The sequence below is a fragment of the Strongylocentrotus purpuratus genome, unplaced genomic scaffold (assembly GCF_000002235.5).
Source record: "Strongylocentrotus purpuratus isolate Spur 01 unplaced genomic scaffold, Spur_5.0 spur5_contig_854, whole genome shotgun sequence".
Lineage (NCBI taxonomy): Eukaryota > Metazoa > Echinodermata > Echinoidea > Camarodonta > Strongylocentrotidae > Strongylocentrotus > Strongylocentrotus purpuratus.
In genome coordinates this window covers 329,130-354,985 of record NW_022145562.1, presented here as the reverse complement: position 1 = coordinate 354,985, position 25,856 = coordinate 329,130, and the positions used below count along the sequence as shown (strand labels likewise).

Below are 25,856 nucleotides of genomic sequence, written 5' to 3'. Positions count from 1 at the left end.
ACATTCCTGCATTCATTTCCATCACGAATGAACAGTTAGTAGGTATTTTTAATGTTCGTTTTGTTTAATTTCCTCCCCATTTCTTTCTCCCTGCTTAATACTGATAAAATGTTCAATTTGTCTTTAATAATCAAAGCCAAATATTATATTCATATTTTCTTTATGCACGAGAGAGATAGAGGGAGAGGAAGAAAGAGAGAATATATTAACTGACAATTCTATTGTGTACAACTATGAATTGCATCCTTTTCAATATGATATCATTCGCTGCAAATATTCAGAATCTAAATATGATAAATCCACATAATACACCAACGCTGTTAACCGTATCCATCGTTCCAACCATAGACCATAATGCCCATTCACCATATTGCTCAAATATGGAGAGTTTCCAAATGAAATTTGAATTTATAAAAACAAAATATACCATGCACTAAGAGGCTTCAGTTGAAATTATAAACTCTCTGTGACTGGCTTAGCACTATAGTTTCTGAGGGACCAGTCACTGAAAATCAATAATTTTACAGGTGCCTCGAACAAAGTACATGGTACATTTGATGTATATCCTGAAAATGAAAAACTAATAATGTAAACTATAAAGAAATACATTATAAATCAATTATCAATTTACATCTTTGTCCAAAATACATATACCCCCCCCCCCCCGCTCCACACATACACACACTGTGCTTGCAAAGGGAGTTGCCCATTCCACAGTGGCTGCGTTTGTTTATTGGAGGATTGATTTTGTTGTTGTTATTGTTGATTTGAAATGTTTTTAATACTTTTTCTCTCAACAAGCAAAATCAAATAATACATTAATTGCATAATTAAGATACAAGATTGTGCAAAATTATATTACATAGAAATGAATACAATGATGATTATAACCTTATCAATACATGATAGCTTACAACAAATGTATATATGAGCACTGATTTCTTATTAGGTTTCCTTTAGAATTGACAAAGCATACTTCTGTTATTATGAGATAAAAATTGATCATACAATCGTGTAGTCATTAGAAAATGAAAAGAACCTAAATCGTTACAGAAATGACAATTTGTAAACGGAACAAAACGAGGCGAGAGATGTATAGTTCGCCTCCCTGTTCTAGCTTGTCTCACACACTCCCCTTCTCACAGAATGTAGTTGTCCTTTCCACAGTGGCTGCTGTGTTTTTGTACTGGGGGGGGGGGGGTATTTTTGTTTATTATTGATTTGGATTGTTCTTCTATTCTTTTTCTCTCTCAAACAAAAATCGAATACATTAATTGCACAAAAACAAAAATAGTGCAAAATTACCGTAGATCCACAATTTATCATAGATAATCCATATATGACGTGCCGGGTTTGTCGGCAATGTTGCTTCGTTTGCTTCTCTCTACCCAGGTGTTTAAAGGGTACTCTGTATGATGCTTACGTCATGTTAGTTTGGTCAGTATTGTGCACGTCTGTAAACTGGCGCCTGACTGGAATGTTCCCAAGGGAGAGGAGAATGTGGATATATATATTGTGTGTGCGGGCAAGCCTGAATCTGATGATTCTAAATCTGAATCTGTTCTGATCCGAGTCCTGACCTTCGGGTTCTAGGACTATTACTCCCTGGACAATCACCCCTGATCAGAAACCAGCGGGACAATTGTCCCCAAAGGGCAATTACCGAAACAGAGAATTATCCCCCGGGTAATTAGAAGAAGAAGAAGAAGAAGAAGAAGAAGAAGAAGAAGAAGAAGAAGAAGAAGAAGAAGAAGAAGAAGAAGAAGAAGAAGAGGAGGAAGAGGAAGAAGATAAGAGGATAATGGAGTGGATGAATAGGGAATCCTAATAATGAGATGCACTTTAGTGGGGAGAGAAGGAGACGATAAGGACAAAGAAGAATACAAAATAATAAGAAGAAAAAAGGAAAAAAGCTAGAAGGGAAAGGATATATTAATAATTTGACGGTTATGGGAAAAGGAGAGAAAAGAAGAAGACGGAGAAATAGAAGGAAAAACAGAGAAAGATAAACGATGATGAAAATAATTATTCTTTCTGAATCCACCACCACCACTATCACCTTCACCACCACTTCCATCATCATCATCAACACTATTATCATGATTATTATCATCATCACCCTCATCATTATCAGCAGCATTATTATCATCACCACCAACCCCTTCAACGCAACCGACACTATGTTGATGATGATGATAATGATCATCATCATCATTATAACTATCATCATCATTATCATCATCGTAATCATCATTATCATTATTTCATCATCGTCATCATCATTATCATTACCACCACCACAACCACCACCACGTCCATTATCATCACTGATTTTTCAAGTAACACAGTTCAGAATTTGGCCAATTTTATATTCTGAGTGATCTTCAATAATGTCAGACGGGTAGCGATTGGCGAACGGTGGACTCAGTTGACTCATATGACAAAATCGGGATAGCGCCATCTTCAATAAAATCAGTCAAGTTTTGGAATCTTACCACTACTACATGTACATCCACAACTCATACGACGACCACGACGACCACTACCAACACTTCCAACACTACCACCACCACTATCGCCAACCTCGTCACCACCAGCATCACCACCACCACCACTACCGTCACCACCTGCACTACCACCACCACCACAACAACAATCACCACCATCACTAGTACCATTTTTGTTTGAGACACCCCTTACAAAGATGAGCTAAATAGTTTTCTGAAGAAAAAAATTCGAAAGAAACTCCGTACCTTGATATATTTTGCCAGGATTAATGTTCACATGATACAGTCGCTATCTAACGACCACCTTGCCCATGTATTAAAATGAATAATACTAATGTAGTGAATTATAATCACACCTCGTCCTCTCTGATATCAAACAATATCTTGTTCATCATAGTGGTCCTATTTTAAGATGATATCACATCCAAGGAAGGTACATGTACTCCCGCCTTTAAATAGAATAGTTACTATCAATATTATGACGTCATTCAAAATACATTTCATTACTTCTCCTCGAATATATGAGCATAATTATTGGTAGTTTTGGCACTTACGACGCTCAAAGATTCAACATTTTAAACACATTTATTTTCTTCTCATTTATTAATTTATTTCATTTAAACAAAAAGAAAACAACTGGGAAAAGTATTGATGAAATAAAGAAAAGAATTGCAATGGCAAAGAAATATTTAATAGGATCTGTAATTAAAAATTAGAACATTACTATGAAAAACAAATTCGTGTCTTAGTCGGTTCTTTTGTACGAGTGTTAAACAATAAACAAAGTGCTTGAAAGAAGATTAGATTAGATTAGCTGCCGAGACCTATATTCTTGAGAAAGATTATGAATATATCATAGAAAGAAAAGAAAACAAATTAGGAAATGTTCAGACAAGCAAGAGTAAAACCATCACTCATCGACACAATAAGAAATATTCAAATGCAATTTCCTTGTGACATATACAAAGAGGATAATCTAGATACAAGTAGAAACAAATATTAACAGGGAATTTTGATGGAAAGAGAAGCAGGGGACGACAACGCCCTATATTATTTGCAAAGCCTGCACAAATGGGCAACTAAAATGAGATAAGAAATACCAGCTTTTTAATAATATCACATAATAGGCAGAAATGGAGGGCCATGACGGCCGATATCTGTAACACACCCGGCACTTGATGATGATGATGACGATGAAGATTTCCTACTCGCATCAAATGAATACGAAAATAATATGTTCATTGTACAGAGGAAAAATACGAGATTGCAGTGGACGTGGGTAGCAAACCGCATAATAAAGTACAATTGTAATGCAAATCCAGAACAATGAGTGCCATTGTGATTGCTTTAGCTATATTATGAAATGCTCTTTGTATGTTATCTACTTTAGAAATATCGAATCCCAAAATAGTAAATCTGACAATTCTTACAATATTATATTAAATTGGTATTTGTTCAATATATATAATTTTGTATTTTTATAGCTACCTGTCAATCACTTCGAGAAAATTACAATAACAAATAGACATGGTATATCAGATTAGGCATCAGAAGTTATGATATAAATGTTTTTTAATCATTTAAAATGTTATTTATTTATTTAACATTCATGGGTTGTATACTTGTATTGATATTTTCAGCTAATAGATGTTTTTAAAAGGAGCCCAAGTGTAAGAGAAAAATATGACTCGAGGGAGAGAGAGGGGTGGAGAAATAGAGAAAGGGGAGAGAGAGAGAGAGAGAGAGAGAGAGAGGGAGAGAGAAGAGGGAAACTAGAGGGAAATGGTGTTTGTGAAGTAATGCCATTTTTTCTAGCTTGCAAGGGATATTGAATTCATAATGAATACTTAAAAATATAATATTACATCGATGTGATGGAGGGATGGAGGCAATAATGTTCCTCTTAATCTACACAGTTAATCCTTCGTTGTATGGACAACGATGAAATGTGTATCATATGTATTGCAACCAAGACTTTATTATTATAAATGGTCCTATACCACTACAAAATATGTGTGCACCATCCTATACTGTTATTTCGTCGTCCAAAGTATATCGTGATATAAATATCAATAACAGTGTCTATAACACTCAAAATTTACACTAAAATAACGAACATTGAAATATGTATATTGAGAGTAAACGATTGACAAGTGAAATGCTAAATTGTTCAATGATATCCTACTACCTATAATTCTCTATCTCTCTAAATACTTTTGTATAATGGTCTATGATATCGCTGGTGGAACAGTTGTTGGTTTATAGTCTTCAAGCACACACTCTATTCGAAAACTATACAAAATTTTCTCTGCTCGAAGTTTACATAAGCTTGACAACTTCCGTATTCTAGTAACAGATACAAAATAAGTATTGTAAATATGCCAGTGTCTATGAAAGCATAGTCTAAGTTCAGTATAGCTCATATCCTGTATTATGTGATGTGGTTGCCAAGGTGGAGCGTCGGCAAACTAACAGATATTACGTTCAAATTATCTCATCTGCAATTAATATCTAACCAATAACCAAAATGCATGTTAATAACTATAATAGTATAGGCCTACACATTCTATCGGCATTAGCTAAACATAAATTGATATAAGGCTAGCTCTGAACACTTTCAATCATGATAATCACTTTAATCAGTCATTTCTAGCAGGATTCTAGAAGCCAGGATCGATGGAGTATTGTGGGTTTCTACAAACGCATCTTGATCCCCGGGCGCACTTCTCTCCGTTATATTTATAACATCCCATACGACCACAACACGGAGTCTTACCAGTGGGGCTACACGAATCTCCTTGGGGTACACAGGTCTGTCAATCAAAAAGAGTGAAACATTGAAATAAATATCGACGAATGACAACTTCTTGTGTTGTATTAAAGCAAGATAATAGACTTTGAATTGAATTTATGCGTAATCAAGGATTATAAAAAGCGAGTTTATTATAAGACGTTAGGAACAACACCAACAACAAGTTGATAATCGTTCAAAATGGCATTCTTGCCCTATTTAGTAATGTCGATTTCTTCTTATTCGCTGCTGTGTAAGCAGCCCTATAAGGTTTACAATCTTGCATGGACAATAGGAAACGATCAGTTAAAGCCCCACTGCACTACTTATAGCTACTTGCGCCCTCTATACATCCAACAATGCTTTAATAAGCGGTGCCCGTTGATCCCCCATAAAGCCCTTTTTCTTATGTCAATTGAGAGCTGATTTGATGAGATAAACACTTGCCAATGACCTTGCAGTGAGGTCCAATCCCTCCATGCCAAAGTAGTGCAGAGGGATTTTAAAGTAAGATTATGACAGAACAAAAGTAAAAGCGAAATGAGCTGATGATCACAAGGCGGCAGGCGAGGAAGATATATTAGAGGTCAGTGAGTATACAAATGATGCACAGGTTTGAGTGCGTCGGTAAGGATTGTGTGCATAAGGTACCTTTGAATGGTTTTAGACCAAATTCAAAGGTACCGCGTGCACACAATTCCACCGACCCACGAATTAAACATGTGCATTATCTGTTTTATAAGATGGGGCCCCAGAAATTGTCAAAAATACAAAATTTTGTTATTTTACAGATTTACCGGATGCATGGCGAAATCATGCGTCCAGTAATTACCGGACGCATAATTTTTTTTTAACCGGACGATTACCGACGATTTTTAACTTATCATGAAATTTAAAAAAATAAATAAAAAAATTGTCAGTGCACATTAAACTGCAAACTTAAAAAAAAAAAAAAAAAAAAAAAAAAAAAAAAATTATAGATTTTATAAATTTTTTAAATAGATTATAATTATCAAAAAACACGAAAAACAAACAATTATCACCAACAAAAAATTATCAAAAAAATCATTAAAAAAAAAAAAAAAAATTTTAAATTATGAAAAAAAAAGTTTAAAAAAAAAAAGAGAAATTAAAAAAAAAAAAGGATATCGGTGGTATCGATCGCCGATATCGCGTGCATCCAGTAAAAATAACTACATGGTAATTGACCAATCAGATTGCAGGGATTCTTCTACCCATCTCTTAATGTATATATATATATATATATATATATATATATATATATATATATATATATATATATATATACTCACGTATATTGGTCTGTTGTATGTAGGTTTACTGGCTCTCCTGTTTTGAAAATAGGCTTCCAATATTTTTTTGATAGTCGATGGGGAGGCAGACTGGAATTCCTGAATACAAAATGAAACCATGAGAATGTTACAGTTCTACTTGTAAAATATGTTTTAATTTCAAAAGAACGCATTTCCTTTACATTTTATGTAAGGAGGGGAGGATCTTAGCAAGAACGAAAAGACTGTAACGGTACAAGGGTTATTAAATGAATGAATGAAGAAATGAAAGAAGGCCAGTTGCAATAATTATAACGCGGGTATATAAATCGTTTATCACTTCTTATTATCCGTATGTTATTATCTTTATTAGAAGACTTACAATACAATTATTTTTAAACAAACTGACTACTATATTAATAGAGAGGAGTGGACATCTATTTTAAAAAGATTCATATTAGGGGCATTACGCATAGTGCGTATAGGCCTAGTACACAACACAAAAGTGATCGAATATCTTTCGCGTGGATTTCCATTTCAAAAGATTCCAGTACATTTATACAATACGTATTAAAAAAAGGACGCTCTTTGAAAATATGTTCTGAAATTATAACTTCATTATAATTATCTGCATGATTTTTATTACATAATTGCGAGATTTTCTTAATTAGCCAGTGGTCACTCAGGCGTAAACTATTGTCAATTCTTTAAGTGCAATCCGATTTAATAGACCTTCATCCATAATCTCTTAAGGAAAAATCATGCAGATATGCTGAAAAGATAATTTTTGAGGATTTTTCTTGAATTTCCCATTTTTAATAGCACTTTGTATACGCACTGTAGAGTACAACCATCGTTTTTTACCTCGACGTCTAGTGTATCTCCTGATGTCCTTACACACCGCTTAGCTGCCACAGCACCATGGTATGTAGCTAGTACACACAGCATGACCAGCGTCAAGCATGTAGTATAGACTCTCCATGTGACTGGCGCCATCGTATATGTCACGTGATGAGTATGGAATCTACCAATCAAATGGTTCTAAAGTTGGATAAAAAGACAAGGGTTTAAAGACGTCATAAAACGATGTCAAATATCAAGGAGGGGCTTATATCAAAACGAGAAAAAGATTGAGGTATCCAAGATCATAACAAACTTTAAAAGATGAAGTAGAACAAACATACACCGAAGGATGAGAGTGATCATGCCTTTTTTCATCTCATATTTTCCATTTTGTTGCATGTATAGTGAGTGCATCGTCACCGCCATAATTTTCTTAGAATGACAGAATAAAAGACAAAGGCAATCTGTAAACCACCTAAAGGCACGTCTTAAGTTTTGACCGAGTCATTCATCATCAAGTGATATGACCACCCTAAAGGGAAGAACTACAAACACAGGTACATAGTGTAAAACTATAACCGCTTTTTTTTAACAATCAATTATTCATTTGAACGTTTAGTTTTTCTTGACGCACAGCGATCCCTAAACCGCCCACAAACGTAATTTACATAATTCGAGCTATTTCCACAACTCGAGTGTCAATCGGCCCTCCGATCCGTGTTGCTACTCGATCGCCGTACGGACGTCAGTTTTCCTGCATGAAGTGACCATTAGATGAAGTGAAGTACCGCATGGACACGAAGAAGAGCTTTCAGCGAATGAATACCACGGACCTATTTCAAGATAAGACTGATATTATATTCACCCTAGGGCGTTCTTGTTTTCTCATAACTAATACACCGAGGAGTACTTTTAATCAAGGTTTCTGCTGATAAAGATGTTACCTGCTTGGACACAACCCATGTCAGGAAGGGCATGGAGGGGTCAATGGAGAGTTGAAGTCACAACCACAACAACATCAGCATACGAGGCTAGGTAGGGGCTGGGGTCTGGGGGCTGCAGCCCCTTCCCCTAAAACTTTGAATTAACAATGTTAATTGGGTAAACTGTTACCACTTGTTCAAAAGCGTAATGGTCTTCTCACAATTGTTACATCTTTCTATGGTTTGGTTTATTTTCCGTAGAAAAAATTAAAATACATACAAGAATACAAGCTACAAATAATACAAATCAAGAATTTAAAAACGGCTGGAAAGCTCTATTCAGAGCCATTTTTAAAATGACTCTGTTCTTCCTAGAGGCCTTCCTAGAGGTCTTGGTAGATATGTTATTTAAAAGACAAATTACGTTTTTTGTTTTTATTTTATGCGAACAAATTGAGACACTATCAAACGTTGACATTGAGACGTCATCCCTATATACGTCTACGACCAAGAATACGAGAATATCCAGGGCCCATAATTATCGTCTTTCAAATCTGAATTACAAATAGTCTGACGTAAATGAAACATGCACCATTCGTATTACATCTCATTGGATAGAACAAATGAAACTTTCATCATATTAAATTATTATATCATCACTACTGATGACCTACATGTATAATAGCCAACGTTACAATTTTCATTAAGGCACTTAAATTTAAATTGCAAAACATTATTGAGAAGGACATCTAATCCACTTTCTTTAATGGTTGCAATCTCTGATCTTGTAAAGTGAATGATAAATACATTCATCGATTATGATCCGGTTACCATGTTTCGTTTAACCCACTTACTACAAAGAGGTAACTGAAAGAATCCTAAGCATAACAGGGGCCGGGAGATTTCGGATTTGAATCCAGATTGTGCCCTGTTATTTTGTTGTAGAAGTGTAGGTCATCGTAAGGGACTTAATTTGATTCAGGTAAATTAAATATCCGTCACTCCGAACCACTATACAGCAATCGATTGAATTGTGATACTGATTATAATAATTTAAGCGAAATCAAATTACAACATTTTATATTGTTATATTTGTTATTGTTTTGCATTTCACTCCCAACTAATCAGTGTAAAATAAACATTGTTGCCTTGATAAAGAACAGAGGATTATCAATAAAATCAACGAAATGGCGTAAATATTCATAATTGAATGATAAACGCAAATAAACCTATTAAAAACAACAAACAACAACAGTGTTACAACAGCAATAATTTCGGAGCATTTTCTAGTCCCTCAAACTCACAAACCCCTGGTTTCGAGGAATTATGACATCTTGAAATTTATTGTGGCTGTAGCGAGGTCGACTACAAAGATAATTTTGGGACAAAAGTTTCTACAGGAATTTGTAGCTTTTATGATTGGAGTAAATCTTGTACTCCATACCATTCCATTCCGTGAAAACTGTAGAATAATGACACAGATACCATAAATACAAGTACATCAAATTCATAGCAATAATACAGTCTCTTGGTGAAACTCATAAAATACATTGTGTTATGATCTTTATAATCTATTGAGATAACCTCAGTTACTATTGGCTTTACATAAATTACAAACAGACCCTACGAGTATCTCAACTAGATTTAACTATAGCTTGAATAAACAAAGAACTAAACAATAATAAATTTAATGATTCTACTTAATGATTCAGCACTCTTATAATTAACCTTCGGAGTATGTAGCAGTACCTTCACTGTTATTCATGTCTTAGTACAAGGTCAAATGTACATACATCATAACAGCATAAGCTTGTATTTCTTACATAATAACGACGTACAACTGTACATACAAACATCAACATCTCTCAGTGTGAAGTCCAAAACACACACACTAATTTACACTTTATGTTTTGACAATTCATAAAAATACATTAAATATACAACAAAACCAACCTCTTGGTCTGCCTTTATGACAATAATATGGCTCAAATCCCCATGATACGCTGGCAAGGGGATCCTTTAACCTCAACACAGCCAAGTTCATGTTGACTTTTGAATGTGTATCAAGTGCACAGCAATATATGGTGAAATGCTAGGCACATTGCATGAGGAAATGCTATTACATAACATGCATGTAGTCATGTCATGCATCAATGGTACAATAAACAAATGACTTGAGTGATAAAGCAACTTCAAGTGCACTGTCACAACATTGGCCCGAATTCACAAAGGAGGTTTGTGTGCGTCATATGACGCGTTTTTACGTATTTAAGACCAAGGTTTGTCTGGACCTTGGTCTGAAACGCATCGAATGCATCGAAACACGTCATTTGCACATAAACCTATGTTTGTCGACAAACCTCCAATCGGGCCTTATGTGTCTAACGCCCCCGGCGTCTTTCCGTAATGTAATACTTTCGCGCTTGTGACTTTGTTCTCAATCTTACTTTACACCCCCTCCCCCTGTCTGTCTGCCACTCCCTATACCCTTCCCCCAACATCAACAAACATGTTATCGTAGGAAGCGTCTTCGTCATGTTGTTTCCATAGACTTGGTTATTGTTATCTGGAAACTACTCAGTGAAGACCAAATCAACCATGGCGCCTCTTCTGCTATTGGAAAAGCAGTATCGTCAGAGGGCGCAAACCCACCATGTTCGTTCACCTGCGGCTGTAACGTACTTAAGGGACTTACATTCCATCGATAAACTATTTTTGGAGGTAATTTTCCTATCAGACTACATTTACATTTCATTGAAAATGAACTAGCAATTTATCAGGATGATAATCATATCCTGAATGTTGCCCCGCAATGTTTGTTTGAATTTATGCCGTTGGCACAACACGTGTAACGTGCATTATGCGGCCCTTGTCGACAATGTTTATCCAATAGGAATAAAGCGCTTTGGGTGACGTTAGAAAATTAAAAAACTTATTTTGATTGTTAATGTATATAGGCGTTGGTTTGGGAATTGCTCTTACATCCATTTCCATTGGCATGATTTAGCTGAGAGTGAGCATTGTAAAAAAAATACTCAAGAAATTGACTGTTAATCAATTCTGTCTAGCCAATAACATGTTTTTGCTGGCTGAAAACATGCGGAGAAATATGTACAACTCTGAGTAATTAATAATACTGTCATCATTCTTTTCGTGTTTTGGGGGATATATAATAAGTTTCTTCTATGATAATCTACACAAAGATTAAAGGGATAAATCGAGACATGACGAAGGAGTGGGTAAGGAGAAGAAGGAGAAGAGAGTGAAATAAGAGAGAGAATAAGGAAACATGTAGACAAGAAGATTAAGTAGAAAGAAAAGGAGAATAATATTAAGAATTTGAAAGAGGAGGAGGAGAAGTTCATGAACATAAAATAAATATAAGATGATGCTGAAAAGACGGCCAGTCAAGGCCAGTTTGCATGTAATTAATTCAAGAGAAAGATCCTTCAGTTAATTTTAGCTTCAAACTTTTCCTGTTTTCTAGCGTAATGCCACTGGCCCAGAACACAAGACACCTTAAACTCATAAATATGCTTCCTCACACCAATCTAGTATTTACATACCCGTGCAATTTCAAATCACAAGGATCATTGAGGAGGGTTCATTTCCAAACCAGCGTGTCCTTGATGGGGAACAAAATTCCGACTTGAATTTATACATTGGGATGTTTTTCATGATATTCATTGTTTTAGATCTTCTTTCTCGAAGGCGAATTAGATAGTTTGTGAAATTCTACATAAGTGTGTAATTGAACCAGCCAATACAATTTGCCTTCGGATGCACTAAGCGAATCTGAAAATAGTTGGTTTCAGGGGCGGATCTAGCTTTTTGCTAAGGGGGAGGGGGTGTTTGACCCAGTGGATCCAGGATTTTCCAAGAGGGGGGAGGGGGGGCGGCCGAAATTTTACTCTTTTTTTGCCAGCACAAGGGGCAGTGGCGTACCTGGGGTACTCCGTCAGGGGGGGCAAGCGACCGAAACAAACAAAAAAGGCGATGCTAATTTTCACTTCTGGCGAGCGAGCGAGCAAAAAAAAATCTTTAAGGAACGTTTGGTATATAAACTGGTATTGTTGCAAGTTGGGGGTGGGAACATTCACTTGTTAGCGACGTTAATTTCATTTTTTTGCAAACGAGTGTAGCGAGCAAGAAAAAAAATCACTTCTTTTTTAATAATTGCCACTTAAACGTGGTTCAATTGTCCCATGCAGGGCGCGGGAACAATATTGTGTTTAGGGTGATTTTATACCAATTTTAGCTAGCGAGCGAAAATACATCTTTCTCTCAATGAATTGCCATATAAAATTTGTTTCATTGTTGCAGGTAGGGGGCGGGCACAATCGTGTTAAAGGCAATGTCAATCCCATTTTGGCGGGCAGGCAACCCCCTACATTTCTCTTTTTAATGATATTGTAGCAGGTTAGTGGTGGGCACATAATTCCACGAGCTAGCGAGCGTAGCGAGCGAAAAAAAAATCACTTCTCTTTTATAGGGAAAATATGGTATATAAACTTGGGTTCATTGTTCCATGTCAGGGACGTGATTATTAAAAGCGGTGTTATTTCTATTTTGGCGAGCGAGCGTAGCGACCGAGCAAAAAAAATCACTTCTCTTTTATAGGAAATATGGTATATAAACTTGGGTTCATTGTTCCATGTCAGGGACGTGATTATTAAAAGCGGTGTTATTTCTATTTTGGCGAGCGAGCGTAGCGAGCGAGCAAAATTTTTGTAATGATAATTGGTTCATAAATTTCAGATTTTTTTTGTTGCAGGGCAGGGCTTACACAATCATGTCTAAGGTGATGTTAATTCCGTTTTGGCGAGCACGAACACACCAAAACTTCTTTGAATAACGTTTGGTGCATAATTATTAACTGGCTGTTGCAGGTTGGGGCGGGCACGTTAGCGGTGTCAATTCCATTTGGCGAGCGAGCATAGCGAGCAAGCAAAAAAAAATAAATTCTCTTTTAATAGAAATTAATAAATAAACTTGTTTTTATTGGTGCAGGTCAGGATGGACGCAATCGCGTTTAACGCGATTCAATTCCCTTTTGGCGAGAGGGCGAAAAAAACTCTTCCATTTTTAATGATATTGCTGCAGGTCAAGGGTGGGCACAATTGTTTCCAAAGCAATGTCTATTCTTTTATTCGCAAGCGAGTGGAGCGAGCGAGAAAATGAATTAGTCTCTTTTAGTAACATTTGGTACATATATTGTGTGTTATTGTTGCTATGGTTGCAGATCGGGGCCCGTCGGGGCAGGCACAATTGTATTCTAGGCAATACTAATCCTTTTCTTTTTTCAGGGGGACGAGCAAGTGAAAACATTTAATACAAAATAGGCTAGCAAGCAGTTCGCGCCAGCGAAGAGTTTCGAATTTGTTATATCACTTATATTTTCCTATTTTCATTTGTTTTAATTTTTCAGGGCCGTATGCGGAATATTTTTCTGGTGGGGGATGGGGAAAGATGCGTTAAAAGTTTTCGAAGAATCTCAAAAGCAAAAGGAGTGAAGGGAGTTCGAGCGACCGAACTGGTCATGAGGGTACTTTTGCATTTTCAAAAGTAGAATTGAAGGATTTGGTATAGGCCTACACTACATTTTCAGGAAAAAAACTGTACGTTTTCAAAATATCTGGGGTCAACTGCCCCCCCCCCCTGGTTCGTACGGCCATGGTCTTTTTTTTTTTTTAATTTCCCCATTTTTATTCCTTTCCTTTTCTTTTCCCTTTTTATTCCTTTTCCCTTCTTCTTCCTTTTTTCTTTCCTTTTTTTTCCTTTTTTCTCTTTCTTTCCTTTTTTCTTCCCTTTTCCTTTTTTCTTTTTCTTTCCTTTCCTTTCTTTTCTTTTCTTTCCCCTTTTTCTTTTTTTCCCCTGGAGCCCGTCAGGGGGGCACTCTGCCCCCCTGCCCCCCCATAGGTACGCCAGTGACAAGGGGGATTAAACCTCATACCCCACCCCCCCCCCCCCCCCCTCCGTAGATTCGCCCCTGGGTTTGAATCTTTTCTCAATCCAACATAAAATATTCTACGGACAAAAAACAAACTATTCACAGTGATCCAAAGAAATCAGAAATATACTATCCATTGAAGAAATACACCAATTGACTACATATGGAATATGAATCAGTGCGGTTTTGCTTCATCTTTGCTATTATGTCGTATTTTTACAAGTGCAATTCTGATGATCACAAGAGATGTTCAAATACCTAAAAAATGAAGTAAAATTTGAAATAATATCGTCGACATCTCTTCAGGGTTTTTTTTTTTCAGGTGGGGGGGGGGGTGGGGAGCACCGTTAACCAACAACAGTAAAAAACGATGCCCATAGAATGTCAATCATTCTTTTAAAAAAGGGGTTCAAATATCCATCAAGTAAATTGGTACCCAGTAGGAAGTAATTCTTTGAATCCTTGAACGCCTTTTCATGGTACCTCAGGCCGGGATAATAATATGCCCTCAAAGAAAACAGCATTAATACTGATGAGGATACCCTAGGTAAACAAGACGTATGGTTATTATAAGTGTTGTTGTTGTTGTTATCCCGTGATTAAATATAATATTTTTAAAAGCGGAAGGGGTTTGGAATGGAGAATTCACCAGATCATAGCTGTAAAATCAGTATAATCTCATGCAATGAATAATGTAAAGACAAGACGGTAATAGTGGATAAGAACCAAAGCCCTTTGGGCTATCGGCTAATTATTTCCATTACTCAGATATCATTACAGTAAGATACACTTTATAGATTACCGGATTAATCTTCGTTATAGATCAGCATTTTTAGATTGATATTGCCCGAGAGATTACTTTGGTTACACAAAGTTTTCTTTAAGTAAGTAAGATCCTACTAAAGTAGGTCCGATAATACTCAGCACTCTCCGATTTAAAAAAAAATATATAATATACCTAAGAATCAATCAAGTGCTTCTTTATCGTCGTTATGAAACGTATTAATCGTTCAATTCCTTTAAATCGTGTTATCACTTAACTTTTGCTTTTTTCAATAACAAATAAAATTAAAAACTTGTTATCAAACAAAAGATGAAGAGGAGGAGCCTAAATATTGAAAGTCTATTTAATGTTGATATAACGCATGCATATTCTTATTTTCTTCAATTTCTTTTATCTATAAGATTGAATATCGCAATATCACAATATACAATGTAAAATAGAGATACGAGAGACAGATTGACATTGGAGATGGAATAAGCAGAGAGATTAAGGTAGAGAGAGGGACAGAGAGAGAGAGAGAGAGAGAGGGGAGAGATAGAGAGAGACATAGTTGTAGTTGAATTGTGTACTTTAATATACATGTATGTAAATATATGTTATAATAACACTTCTAAGTGAACCTACGCTTTCATGATTCATAGAGAGGCAATAAGAGCGAAGAGTTTAGTATTCCATCCCTCCGGCATACCTTGGAATCTCCTTCTCTCGCTAGCTGACTATGTGCCGACGTCGGTATATTATGCTGATTTTATAATGTTAAAACAATCTAAATTAAAATGCACATATCTAAGCGAAGTTTACGGTAACACCACCATTCCTTTCGACAGGATTAGCTTGTCCTGAATCGGGACCACTCATTCTCCACCTTTAAACTTTCTTTTTTCCTTTTCTGATCCGAAGGAATCATAATTTCAGTATGAATCAATAAATCATTTTCTGTCGGCATTCTTAAATCAATTCATTCATGATTCAATACGTCAATATAATCTTATCTTTATCTGTGTTTACTGTTAAGGTATCAAAGAAATGTCATCCCTAAAAAAATAAAATTCTTCGCATTTCAAATCACCCCTATCAACCGCATTTACAACGTTTTGTTTTTAGAGTACAACATAACAAATTAAATTAGAAGACATATTATATGAAGTAGAAGAAGAAGGGATTCTCAAACCAAGCCTTACACAAACATTATAGATGTATTCACAAAATAAATGAATTTAATTGTTATTATTCTTTATAATTTTGATAATATTTCAGGCCGAGGCTGGGTGGGAGGGGGGGGGGGCTTGGTGACTTTTCGCAACAAAATGAGATACGGGTAAAATTAAAGATGGCTGAGGAGAGGGCAGGAGAAGAGAGGAGGGATATGCTCATCCTGCACCAAATAACAACTAATTTAAAATGCATTGAACGACGAACCTGTTTTCTCACTTTATTGCTGTTCGTGGTGCTGAATTAATCTTCAATTTCCAAAAGATTATGTAAAAGCCTTCGACCTAGATCTAGCTGGAATAGCCGGTATACAAATATAGAAAGAAACTGGTACATATTTGTCGCGGGTTTTAATGCTATTTTCACTTTAGTTATTTTGAAGAAGTGAAGAAAAAAACGAAGAAACAAATAAACAAGACAACGATTTTTGTAAAGCCTTGGTGCTTTGATCTTTTGCCTACTATGTGGATTTGATAAGAAAAACTGCTCGTGTTTATAATGAATTATAGATCGATTTTAAAAATGATGGTCGAGTCTCTTAATGATAATACATAAACTGAAAGAAAACATACAGATGAATATAAAAAAGCAGAACAGACCTCCATTTGGTAAACTTCAAAGTAGTATTTTTTTTGGGGGGGGAGGGGGGGGGGGGGGGAAGGGGCTGTTGTTGTTGTTGTTGTTGTTGTTGTTCTGTTTAATTTTGTAAAGTTACATCTCACTTTTCTTTCCGTCCATATACTCAGCTGTCAACTACTCTCGGGGATGATTTTGATATCAAATTATGAATATTTGATCATATCAGTAAAATCAATCACATAAGTAATCAATCATGTAAGTAATGACAAATTTGCATTGATAGGAGAAAAAAATGAAAGTTAGATGCGTCATATTTTTCATTACAATCAAGAAAATGTCTATACCTCTTTACTAATGAAAGGACAACAGCCTCCTCTCTCGTTTTCAATATCACCTCATTTGAAATATTGCGTAGATCGGCCACTAGTATACTATTTTGTACCCAGAGGAGATACGAAGAAAACTGGCCGTTTGCAGGTGCTTGCGTCTTTCTTTCATCTTTACTTTGACTGGGCTATACTATATATTTACGATACGGGCGACTCCATTTTAATAAGCTCGACAAACACGATAGTAACTACTTTCGAAAGCTCAACCTAAGGCAATGTCACTGGCCTTGTGCGACACCTATTGAAATGTGTGACCATTACGATGACGTATCACATAATCTGAACTTGATTTCTATCGGATGTACTATAGGGTGATGGAATTGCCCTTGATTTGTTGGAAATTTTTGCGATCGTGTCGAAAGCAAAAATAAGCAAATTTAGATCAGAAAAGTAGTCAATAACCACTGATCCATTTACAATTATGTGTAGAAGAAAATGCATCTCCAATTTACTTATTAATTCTGAAGTTTAAACAAAAAGCGTACATATCTTCTTTTTTTTTTAACTTAAGGTAGAGAAATTTAAAAAAAAAAAGATTGCTAAGCCCATCGCACACTATACGATCTTCTTGCGATCCGATTTTCGAAGAAATTGCAATTATATTTGATACGGAAATCTAAGAGAACATTAGCTTCCTGAATCATAAGAATACAACGACTGGAATTTAGTAGTGCATTTAAGTCTTCTTGCCAGAATAATTAAAGCCGAATCAGATTCGGATCGTAGACAATCGCTCTACTGGTATGACGTCACTACGTCACTTCCTCCTCCAAGGAAGCTTGATATCCCTTGAAATTTAAATTTTATTAATCACAAGTCATGACTGTTAAGATTTTCGAAGTTTGAATGTCCATACAAAATCCTATTGCAAATTCTTTCGAATGGGGAATCGTAATCAGATTGTCTACGTACGGTGCCCTTAAGGCTTACCAAGAGCTAACCATTCATATCAGAGCCGTGTAGGTCCTTCACATTTAGTCAAGTTAATAACATTATTGCCTAGGTAATTTTCTGAGCCTAATTTTTTTAGATTTGTGCTTAAATCAGGTCCTTTTTTTTGAGAGTCACCTATTATCAAGGCCTTGATGGCAATAACAATCTTTAACTGTGTTTGTAATCAAAATGTTAACTGCTTAAATCAAGTGAAACAAAAACGTCAATATTTTCTTCTCTTTGCTTTTTTTTCTGAAGTAGATAATATGAATTAGGCAACTATAACAGTGTATGCTGTTCTCCTCCAAGTAACAAAATCTGTTTTGCAATAATTTTGCTCAAGAAAACGGTTTATAACCAAATGCAATATATGGAAATTATATTCAAAGATAAAAAGGGGTAGCATAAACTCCAATATTATCAAACCCTAATTCGTCATTTCGAAAATGATAATTAACAAATTTTTTTAAAGTACCGAAGCAAGACAACCGTTCAAAATACTCATAATATACTCACATTTCCTTTGCTGTTAAGCCCAATAAGTCTTCCGAATCAGCGTTCCTTCTCCTTTTGTTTGGCTTCAATCTCGTCTTATATCCAAGTATAGATTGAGATGGAAGAACAGGCGGTTGCAGATTTTCTATTGAAGTTTGCGCGCTCTTTTTTTCGCCTGTGCAACCGTCTGGTGTTAAATGAAAAGGTAAATGGTTCGTGATATGTCTGTAGATGATGTGTACCCGTGCGCATGCGTGCATCACGGTTCCATCAATCAGAGAACACGATATGCACTGCGCATGCGTGCTCATTTGTTAGTACGATTATTAGCAGAGAAATATCTGACATAAAGAAAAAACACCCGGAAGTAAAGATGGGTGTATGCTAAAACTTAAGGACACAATTAATATGCCAGGGAGATAGAGTGGGAGGGAGGAAGGGAAAGAGTGAGCGTGAGAAAGAAGAGAGAGAGAGAGAGAGAGAGAGAGAGAGAGAGAGAGTCTCTTAACATTTTCCGCGTATCGACAGGCTTAGAAGGGGGGGGGGTGAAATATTGAGATAGCGAAAGGTGAGAAAGAAACAAGAGGAATTGCATTGTAATTTTCGATTTCAGAAGATATGAAATAATAATTATCCAACAGATTGAGAATTTCAAGATTGGGTGTTACTACGATAGCAAATTCTGTCTAAAATAAAAGTACCAACAGAAAAAGAGATAAAACATAGAAATCGAGTGCAATGGTCAATCACCCATCGTAATAAAAATATAAAAACAGAAGAGATGACAGACGACAGATGACGGATTATAATTGACGCAATTGGGCAAAGATTGTGTTTACTTTTTGTGTTATGCTTTCAAACGTACGTGACTGCATAATACAGTGACATGATAGCAATTAGATACGTGGCGAGCATTTAATGGTTCATTCCCCGCGCGAGTACTGAGAAGGTGTTTGATTGAAGTAGGTTTAGTCTACCTGTTCTGATAGGATAGTATGCTTCAATAGAAGACAATCCTTTTCAGGTGGAAAGACCCCATCTTGCTATTAAGATGGGACAATTTGAAGAACAAACAAAGTGGCTATCCGTCGCGATGATGTAGTCTTTTATTTTACACGCCATTTACATGTTATAATCTATGAATGTATTACTGTGAATGACACTAAAGTAGTCTTCAGTATGACGGAGACATGAAAACGCCGGTCAAAAGTCATATATTCAAAGAGAACAACTCATTTAAGGATATGTTCCCCTCTTCTACGAGGTTTTGCAAGCAAGGTATGCATTTGCAATCAGGGGCGGGTTGGAAGTAGCATTCATTACAGGAATGTTTGTGCGTCCAGCCTTCTTATTTTCTCACATTTATACGTTTCTTAATCAACATCGAACACCCCTCAAGAAGAGATGTTATTGACTTGCCCTCCGGAAAACGCCCACAGATGCCTATGAACAGACCGGTGTAATATACAGCAGTGTGTCTAGAGCAATGGATGAAGTAGGCATTACCCCCCCCCCCCCCCCCCCCCCCCCCCCCACTCCCTCTCCAGCCCCTTTTAACCTTTTGAAGCTAAGCAAAACAGTAGAAATGTTTCCTTTTTTTCTCCAAAATCAACTTCTGAACATGCCAGTAATATTCAATATTCTTGCACAAATCTCTTTATTACGTACTGTTTACCACTCGCGAGTAACATGTATGCATGTACAATGCCAGTATGTTACAATCTACCATAGACACTCCATAAAATGAAGTCCCGGGTTCGTCGGTAATGTTGCTTCTCCTGCTTCTCTCTACCCAGGTTTACAAAAGGTATCCTGTAGGATGCTTACGTCATGTTAGTTTGGTCGGCATTGTGCAGGTCTGTAAACTGACGCCTGACTGGAATGTTCCCTAGGGAGAGGAGAATGTGGATATATTGTGTGCGCGGACAAGCCTGAATCAGATGACTCTGACTCTGTATCTGTTCTGATCCGAGTCCTGATCCTCGACATCAGATAATAGGGACTTTTAGATTTGCACGTCGACATAGTGGACTGCTACGTATGACGTCATTTTAAGGTATGGCAATGCCTTAAAAGGACGTCACAGTGCCTTAAATGACATCACACGTAGCAGTCCACTATGTCGACGTGCAAATCTAAAAGTCCCTGATATTGACAAATAAGAAAGTTAGCGTTCCATAGAAAATGTGTAATGTGTTTAGTAAAGTTTGGAATAGAGTACGATTTGTTTACGATTCCAGGGAGGGACAATATTTATATTGCCCCTTTGTATCGCTTTGATTTGCAGATACCCAAAGTCAGGGGGATTCCAGGCCCGAGAATTAGATTCCATGCAGCCCTGGGGTGATAATGCTTAAAGCGCTTGGAGATATCGTGGGTCTGAAAGGCGATACATCATTCCACAAATATTATTCAAATTCATTGAAATTAGAAAGTCCCTGTTATTTGTTATGGGGTTACGAGTGGCAAGGTAATGTATTTATAATGTTTGCATATTACAATACTGCCATCCAATATGAAAAGGATTACGTTTAAAAGTCACTCTGATTAATTTTTCACAATTCAACTTAATTCTCCCATACAAAAGTCATATTGATAGAAATGGCAGAGATGACTTCATCAATCAATTTGAATCTACTATATCCAATTGTATATTTATTCAGTTATTGTGGTATTAAAAAGAAGTTAAACATGGCAGCCTTAGCGGCTGAATTGAGTGCAATTTACATAAATAATAACACAAGGATGCTGCACAAAAGACAATAGTATTAAAAAGTCATTAATTCATAACAAAACAGTAGGTACATCTTAGATCAAAGAATATTGATGGTTGGATAACGAAAGTGGGTAAAAATTATCTTATCCTCAAGCGAGGTTTTTATTTCCATAATAGTAATACATATTTACATTAATAACTCAATGATTTAGTGAAACATATCATAGGCTAAAAGTGGGTAATGGATGTGGAAAAATAAAGGTTTTATGATATGACTTAAGCAAGTTCATAGAAAGAATATTATGTAGGCTCCACTCAGGAATAGAAAAACATAATGTGTATAATAGAGGAGAGGGAGAGAAAGGAAGAACGTATCAAGTAAAGGGGGAGAGCGAGACAGAAAAAGAAGACATAACAAGAGACTGGGGGCGGGGGTGGGTGGGTATGAAAGGTCATTCAATATATTTATGGAGTTCATTTTCCTTGGATGTGTTAGTGCGGATGTAATATATTCTACACCGCGAATAGACTCAATGTATGAATTCGCTGAACCATACGGCACAGTTGTTTGAACGCATAGTACAGCTTTCCATTTTGACACATGTGGAGCAGCGTAACCAAAATGTTAACACCTTGATTTTTGTTCAAGATTAAACAAAAAGAAGAAGAAGAAGAAGAAGATGAAGAAGAAGAAGATGAAGAAGAAGAAGATGAAGAAGAAGAAGAAGAAGAAGCCAAAGACGAAATAAAGATATACAAAGATAAAACACTGAAGCTTTTAAAAATTCTATCGAATTTCAATGTTGAACTGAATTGACACTTTCTTCTTACAATCGTTACAAAATAGCAAAACGTGGATAGGGGGTAAACTTTGTATTGAGATCAAACAATGTTTAACTCTCAAACATAATACATTATCAATAAAGATGATTTATTTTCTTTTACAATAAACATTTTAATCAATTCAATTCTAGTTTCATTATCTCTCCTCCAGTTGAAAATACCGTAGCTATATCCTGTTCAATGGAACTATTCGTAGAAGTACTGATACAATCAATAAAACTCGCCGTTTTCTTTCGGTCGCACCTGTTTACAAAGCCGATTGATTAAAGCGAGGGATGATAAGAAAAATCACGAGATGCATTTCATTCTCTTTTTCTCTCCATGTCTTGAGGGCAACTAAGACAAGAATCCAATTTTATATCTTCAATCGATGGAAGACACCGATCGACTCTGTCATTTTGAAATAAACAAGTAGTCGTTTCGCATTCTATTGATCATGCCCTTTATGCGATATGAGATCACACCGCGTGTTTCTTAATGAGTATGCCAATATAACCGCCGGATCCACGGATCCCGCACCGCTTAGACAGCAGGATGATAAGATATAATAACTATGTCGTTACATGACATGACATGGATTTAGTAGAATTACAAAGCAACGTTTACCCCCCCCCCCCCCCAAACAAACAACAACAAAAAAAAAAAAAAAAAAAAAAAAAAAGATAAGCATGATAACTACTCTTTCCATTCGTTCGTAAGGCTCAATTGCACTCCCTCAAGGTCAACAAATTCATAGAAAATTTATCGCTTCACTGCCGGAGTTATACAAAATTATGAAATTGGCCAAGAGTTATATCCATAATGGTTTAGGATGCTTGTGTACAGAGGTGCCCCTTTCTACAAATAAAGCTCTCAAATTCGTTAGAGTGCCTCCCCCACCCCGCCCACACGTTACAACTGCCCCGGGATTAGCACTGTTAACCCGTTGAATATTGAATTCTCTATTTCCCATATGCATAACACAGGGACCACTCGATTCCAGTAGTCAATGGGCTGAACAGGAAGGAGGTTAAGAGCAGATAGATAAGGAATTTGTAAACATATCATAAACATGATAAAATTAACAGAAACAGATTTTGAAAACAACAGCCCAATCTTGGGTGAAATGAACATAAAATCTAATTCAAATCTAAGACGATTGTCCATGTCATATAGATAGCTAACACACGCTTACTATTATTAGGTAAAGCAGGCATCTATTTCTCGGTACTAGTTTAAGAGGATCATCTTTCTTGGTTTAAAGCAGGTCCAGAGGGGATGTTTGATGAAGTTTGAATATCACCTTGTCGGTTAGTTTGTTTAGACAGCGCGCGCCCAAGAGGCATCGATTCCTCCTACCGATAATATCGTGGGCAGTGACGTCGTCTGTTTATCTGTATTCTTAGAAGGATTGCATGCAGAGCGGGATGCAGAGGGAGGAGTGTGATCTTTAGAAGAAAAGGACCCGTGTATCCAGTGTTACAGCGATTGTTTCCCCAATTGCAACTTGATGAAATTTCCTGCCGAGCACTTATTGATTTTTAAATGTATTTTCTTCATTTTGCTGAATGTTATAAGTCAAGGAGCATGACCTGTATAAGTATATCAAGATTATTGTGTTTTTTTTTAACTGTTTACTTTTTTTTTTCGATATGTGATTAAATCTGAAAGTTTATTCAAAAGCTGGATTAAGATTTATTATTTCTGTGGTAATTAACTTTAATGTTTACAATGATTACCCTTCTTTTCCTTCTTCTCACCAGACAGTAATAAATAGTAATTGATTACACTATTCCTCAAGATTTAATGTCCATTTAGTAACTTTTTTAAAATAAGTATGTAGAGCAGCTTATATTTCTTTTAATATTTCAGTTTTCGATCTTCCTGCTTGGATAGCCTCCTAACTCAAATCACTTTGAATAAAACTGTCTTCATCAATTCTATTTCTACAACAATGACGACTTATTTTGTGCAAACATATCGACTCGAGGAGTTCCAAAAACGCCCGGTCTGGCTGTGACAGTCTTCATTTATATTACTTCCCTTATTATAGCCAATACGAATAATTTGTATATAGTTATATCCAACTTCCAGTCCAGCAATAACACTAACTCTGATCCATTTATTTCTTACATTGCCCATTGGGTCTGCCCACGTTGCCCTATCACCTCTTTGTTATCTTCCTGCACTCAGGCAGACCTCTTGCCGTGGGCGCCACCTACTCACTGAAGCTGAATGTCATAGGGACAGGTGGGCATGAACCCGGTAAATATCATAATTAATATTTGTATATATTGCTTTAATACTTTCATTTCCCCATTTTCATTTTCTCGTCTTCTTGATAAATATATCCACTGTCTCTCTTTGCCCCCCCCCCCTCTACCCTACTTCCACCCTCTATGCCCCCCTCTCTCTAGATGTCTTTATCTCTCTCTCTCTCTCTCTCTCTTCATATCCCTATCTCTCTCTCTCTCTCTCTCTCTCTCTCCCCTTCCCCTCTCTCACACTCCCCTTCTCTCGTCTCCCACTCTCTCCCCATCACTCTCTCTCATCCCTCACTCGACTCTCTCTATCTTTTCTGTCATCCTTAATGTTATGTTTCAGCGTTGAATTATAGTCTACATCACTTTCCTATTATCAGTTTCTGTACCTTCTTTTTGCGTAAGCCTACATCTTCTTGTTTCTATTGCACGTGTGTGTTCTTTACATTGTGGTATTCCCCCTCAGTTGCCCTTTTTGTTAAAGTATTTTAAAGTCCGATTTCAAGCAAGTGCTTTGACTTTGGGGCACCATCTATCTCCCTCGATTCATTTCCTCTTCGTAACGTCTTTTGTATTGTTTCTTCTGCCCTTTAATACCTATCAATGACAAATTGTATCTATAAAGGTTTTAAGATCAATGTCCCCCCTTTCATTTATTTTAATTGTTTTCTTCCTATTTATCACTCTCTCCTCGCTGACGTCTATTCTCCAATTATATTCAACGTCTATAAATATTTTCGGATCTGCTTTTTTTTTTCTTCGGTTTTCGAGGTAATAATTTCCATCCATTGGTAATAACCTCCATTAAACTCTTCTTAATTACGTCTTATGGCGTTCAACATCGGGGGGGGGGGCATATGACTAATTTCATCAATTCAATTACTGAATCCTCTTAACATTTCCATTTATTGATTCTATTTTTTTTAAATATCATTCCACTATGTAACAACGATTTATATCCGTGTTTCCATATGAATATGTCATTGTTCATTTGCTACTGTGTATTATCTATCTGTGTATATTATTTTCTAGTGTATATTGTCCATGTGCTTTATGTAATGCCAACAACTGAATTTCCAAATGGACCAATACAATTAATCTGAATCTGAATCTGAATGTCATTTGATATACTTGATATATGTATATACTGATGAATTCGGGTTGTTTGTAGCATTTTCATTTTCATATATGATTTATATATTGAAATACAGATTTTTGATATAAATCGATGACGTCTGATTAATACAGTACAATACATTAAAATACATGTAAAATTAGACTGGACGTCAGGTATATCAACATATTAATATATCATCGTCATGGAAACAAGTATTAATTGGGAAGGGATGAACGGAAATG

General features: G+C 36.2%; 1 protein-coding gene across 1 annotated transcript; it reads right to left on the bottom strand.

Moving 5' to 3' along the window:
- Positions 1-5,064: 5,064 nt before the first annotated feature.
- LOC115928543 lies at positions 5,065-18,863 on the bottom strand. Its single transcript, XM_030995848.1, has 4 exons — positions 18,720-18,863; positions 7,455-7,631; positions 6,612-6,710; positions 5,065-5,320 (listed from the first exon to the last, which is right to left on the bottom strand). Exons 2-4 carry the CDS (start codon positions 7,584-7,586, stop codon positions 5,168-5,170), a joined length of 384 nt encoding a protein of 127 aa, XP_030851708.1. The 5' UTR covers positions 7,587-7,631; positions 18,720-18,863; the 3' UTR covers positions 5,065-5,167.
- Positions 18,864-25,856: the final 6,993 nt, after the last annotated feature.

Coding starts and splice junctions, on each gene's coding strand:
- LOC115928543 (XM_030995848.1), bottom strand. CDS start 7,586: ATGGCGCCAGTCACATGGAGAGTCTATACTACATGCTTGACGCTGGTC. Junction 6,711..7,454: donor GAGATACACTAGACGTCGAG/GTAAAAAACGAT, acceptor TTTTGTATTCAG/GAATTCCAGTCTGCCTCCCC. Junction 5,321..6,611: donor CATACAACAGACCAATATAC/GTGAGTATATAT, acceptor TTTGATTGACAG/ACCTGTGTACCCCAAGGAGA.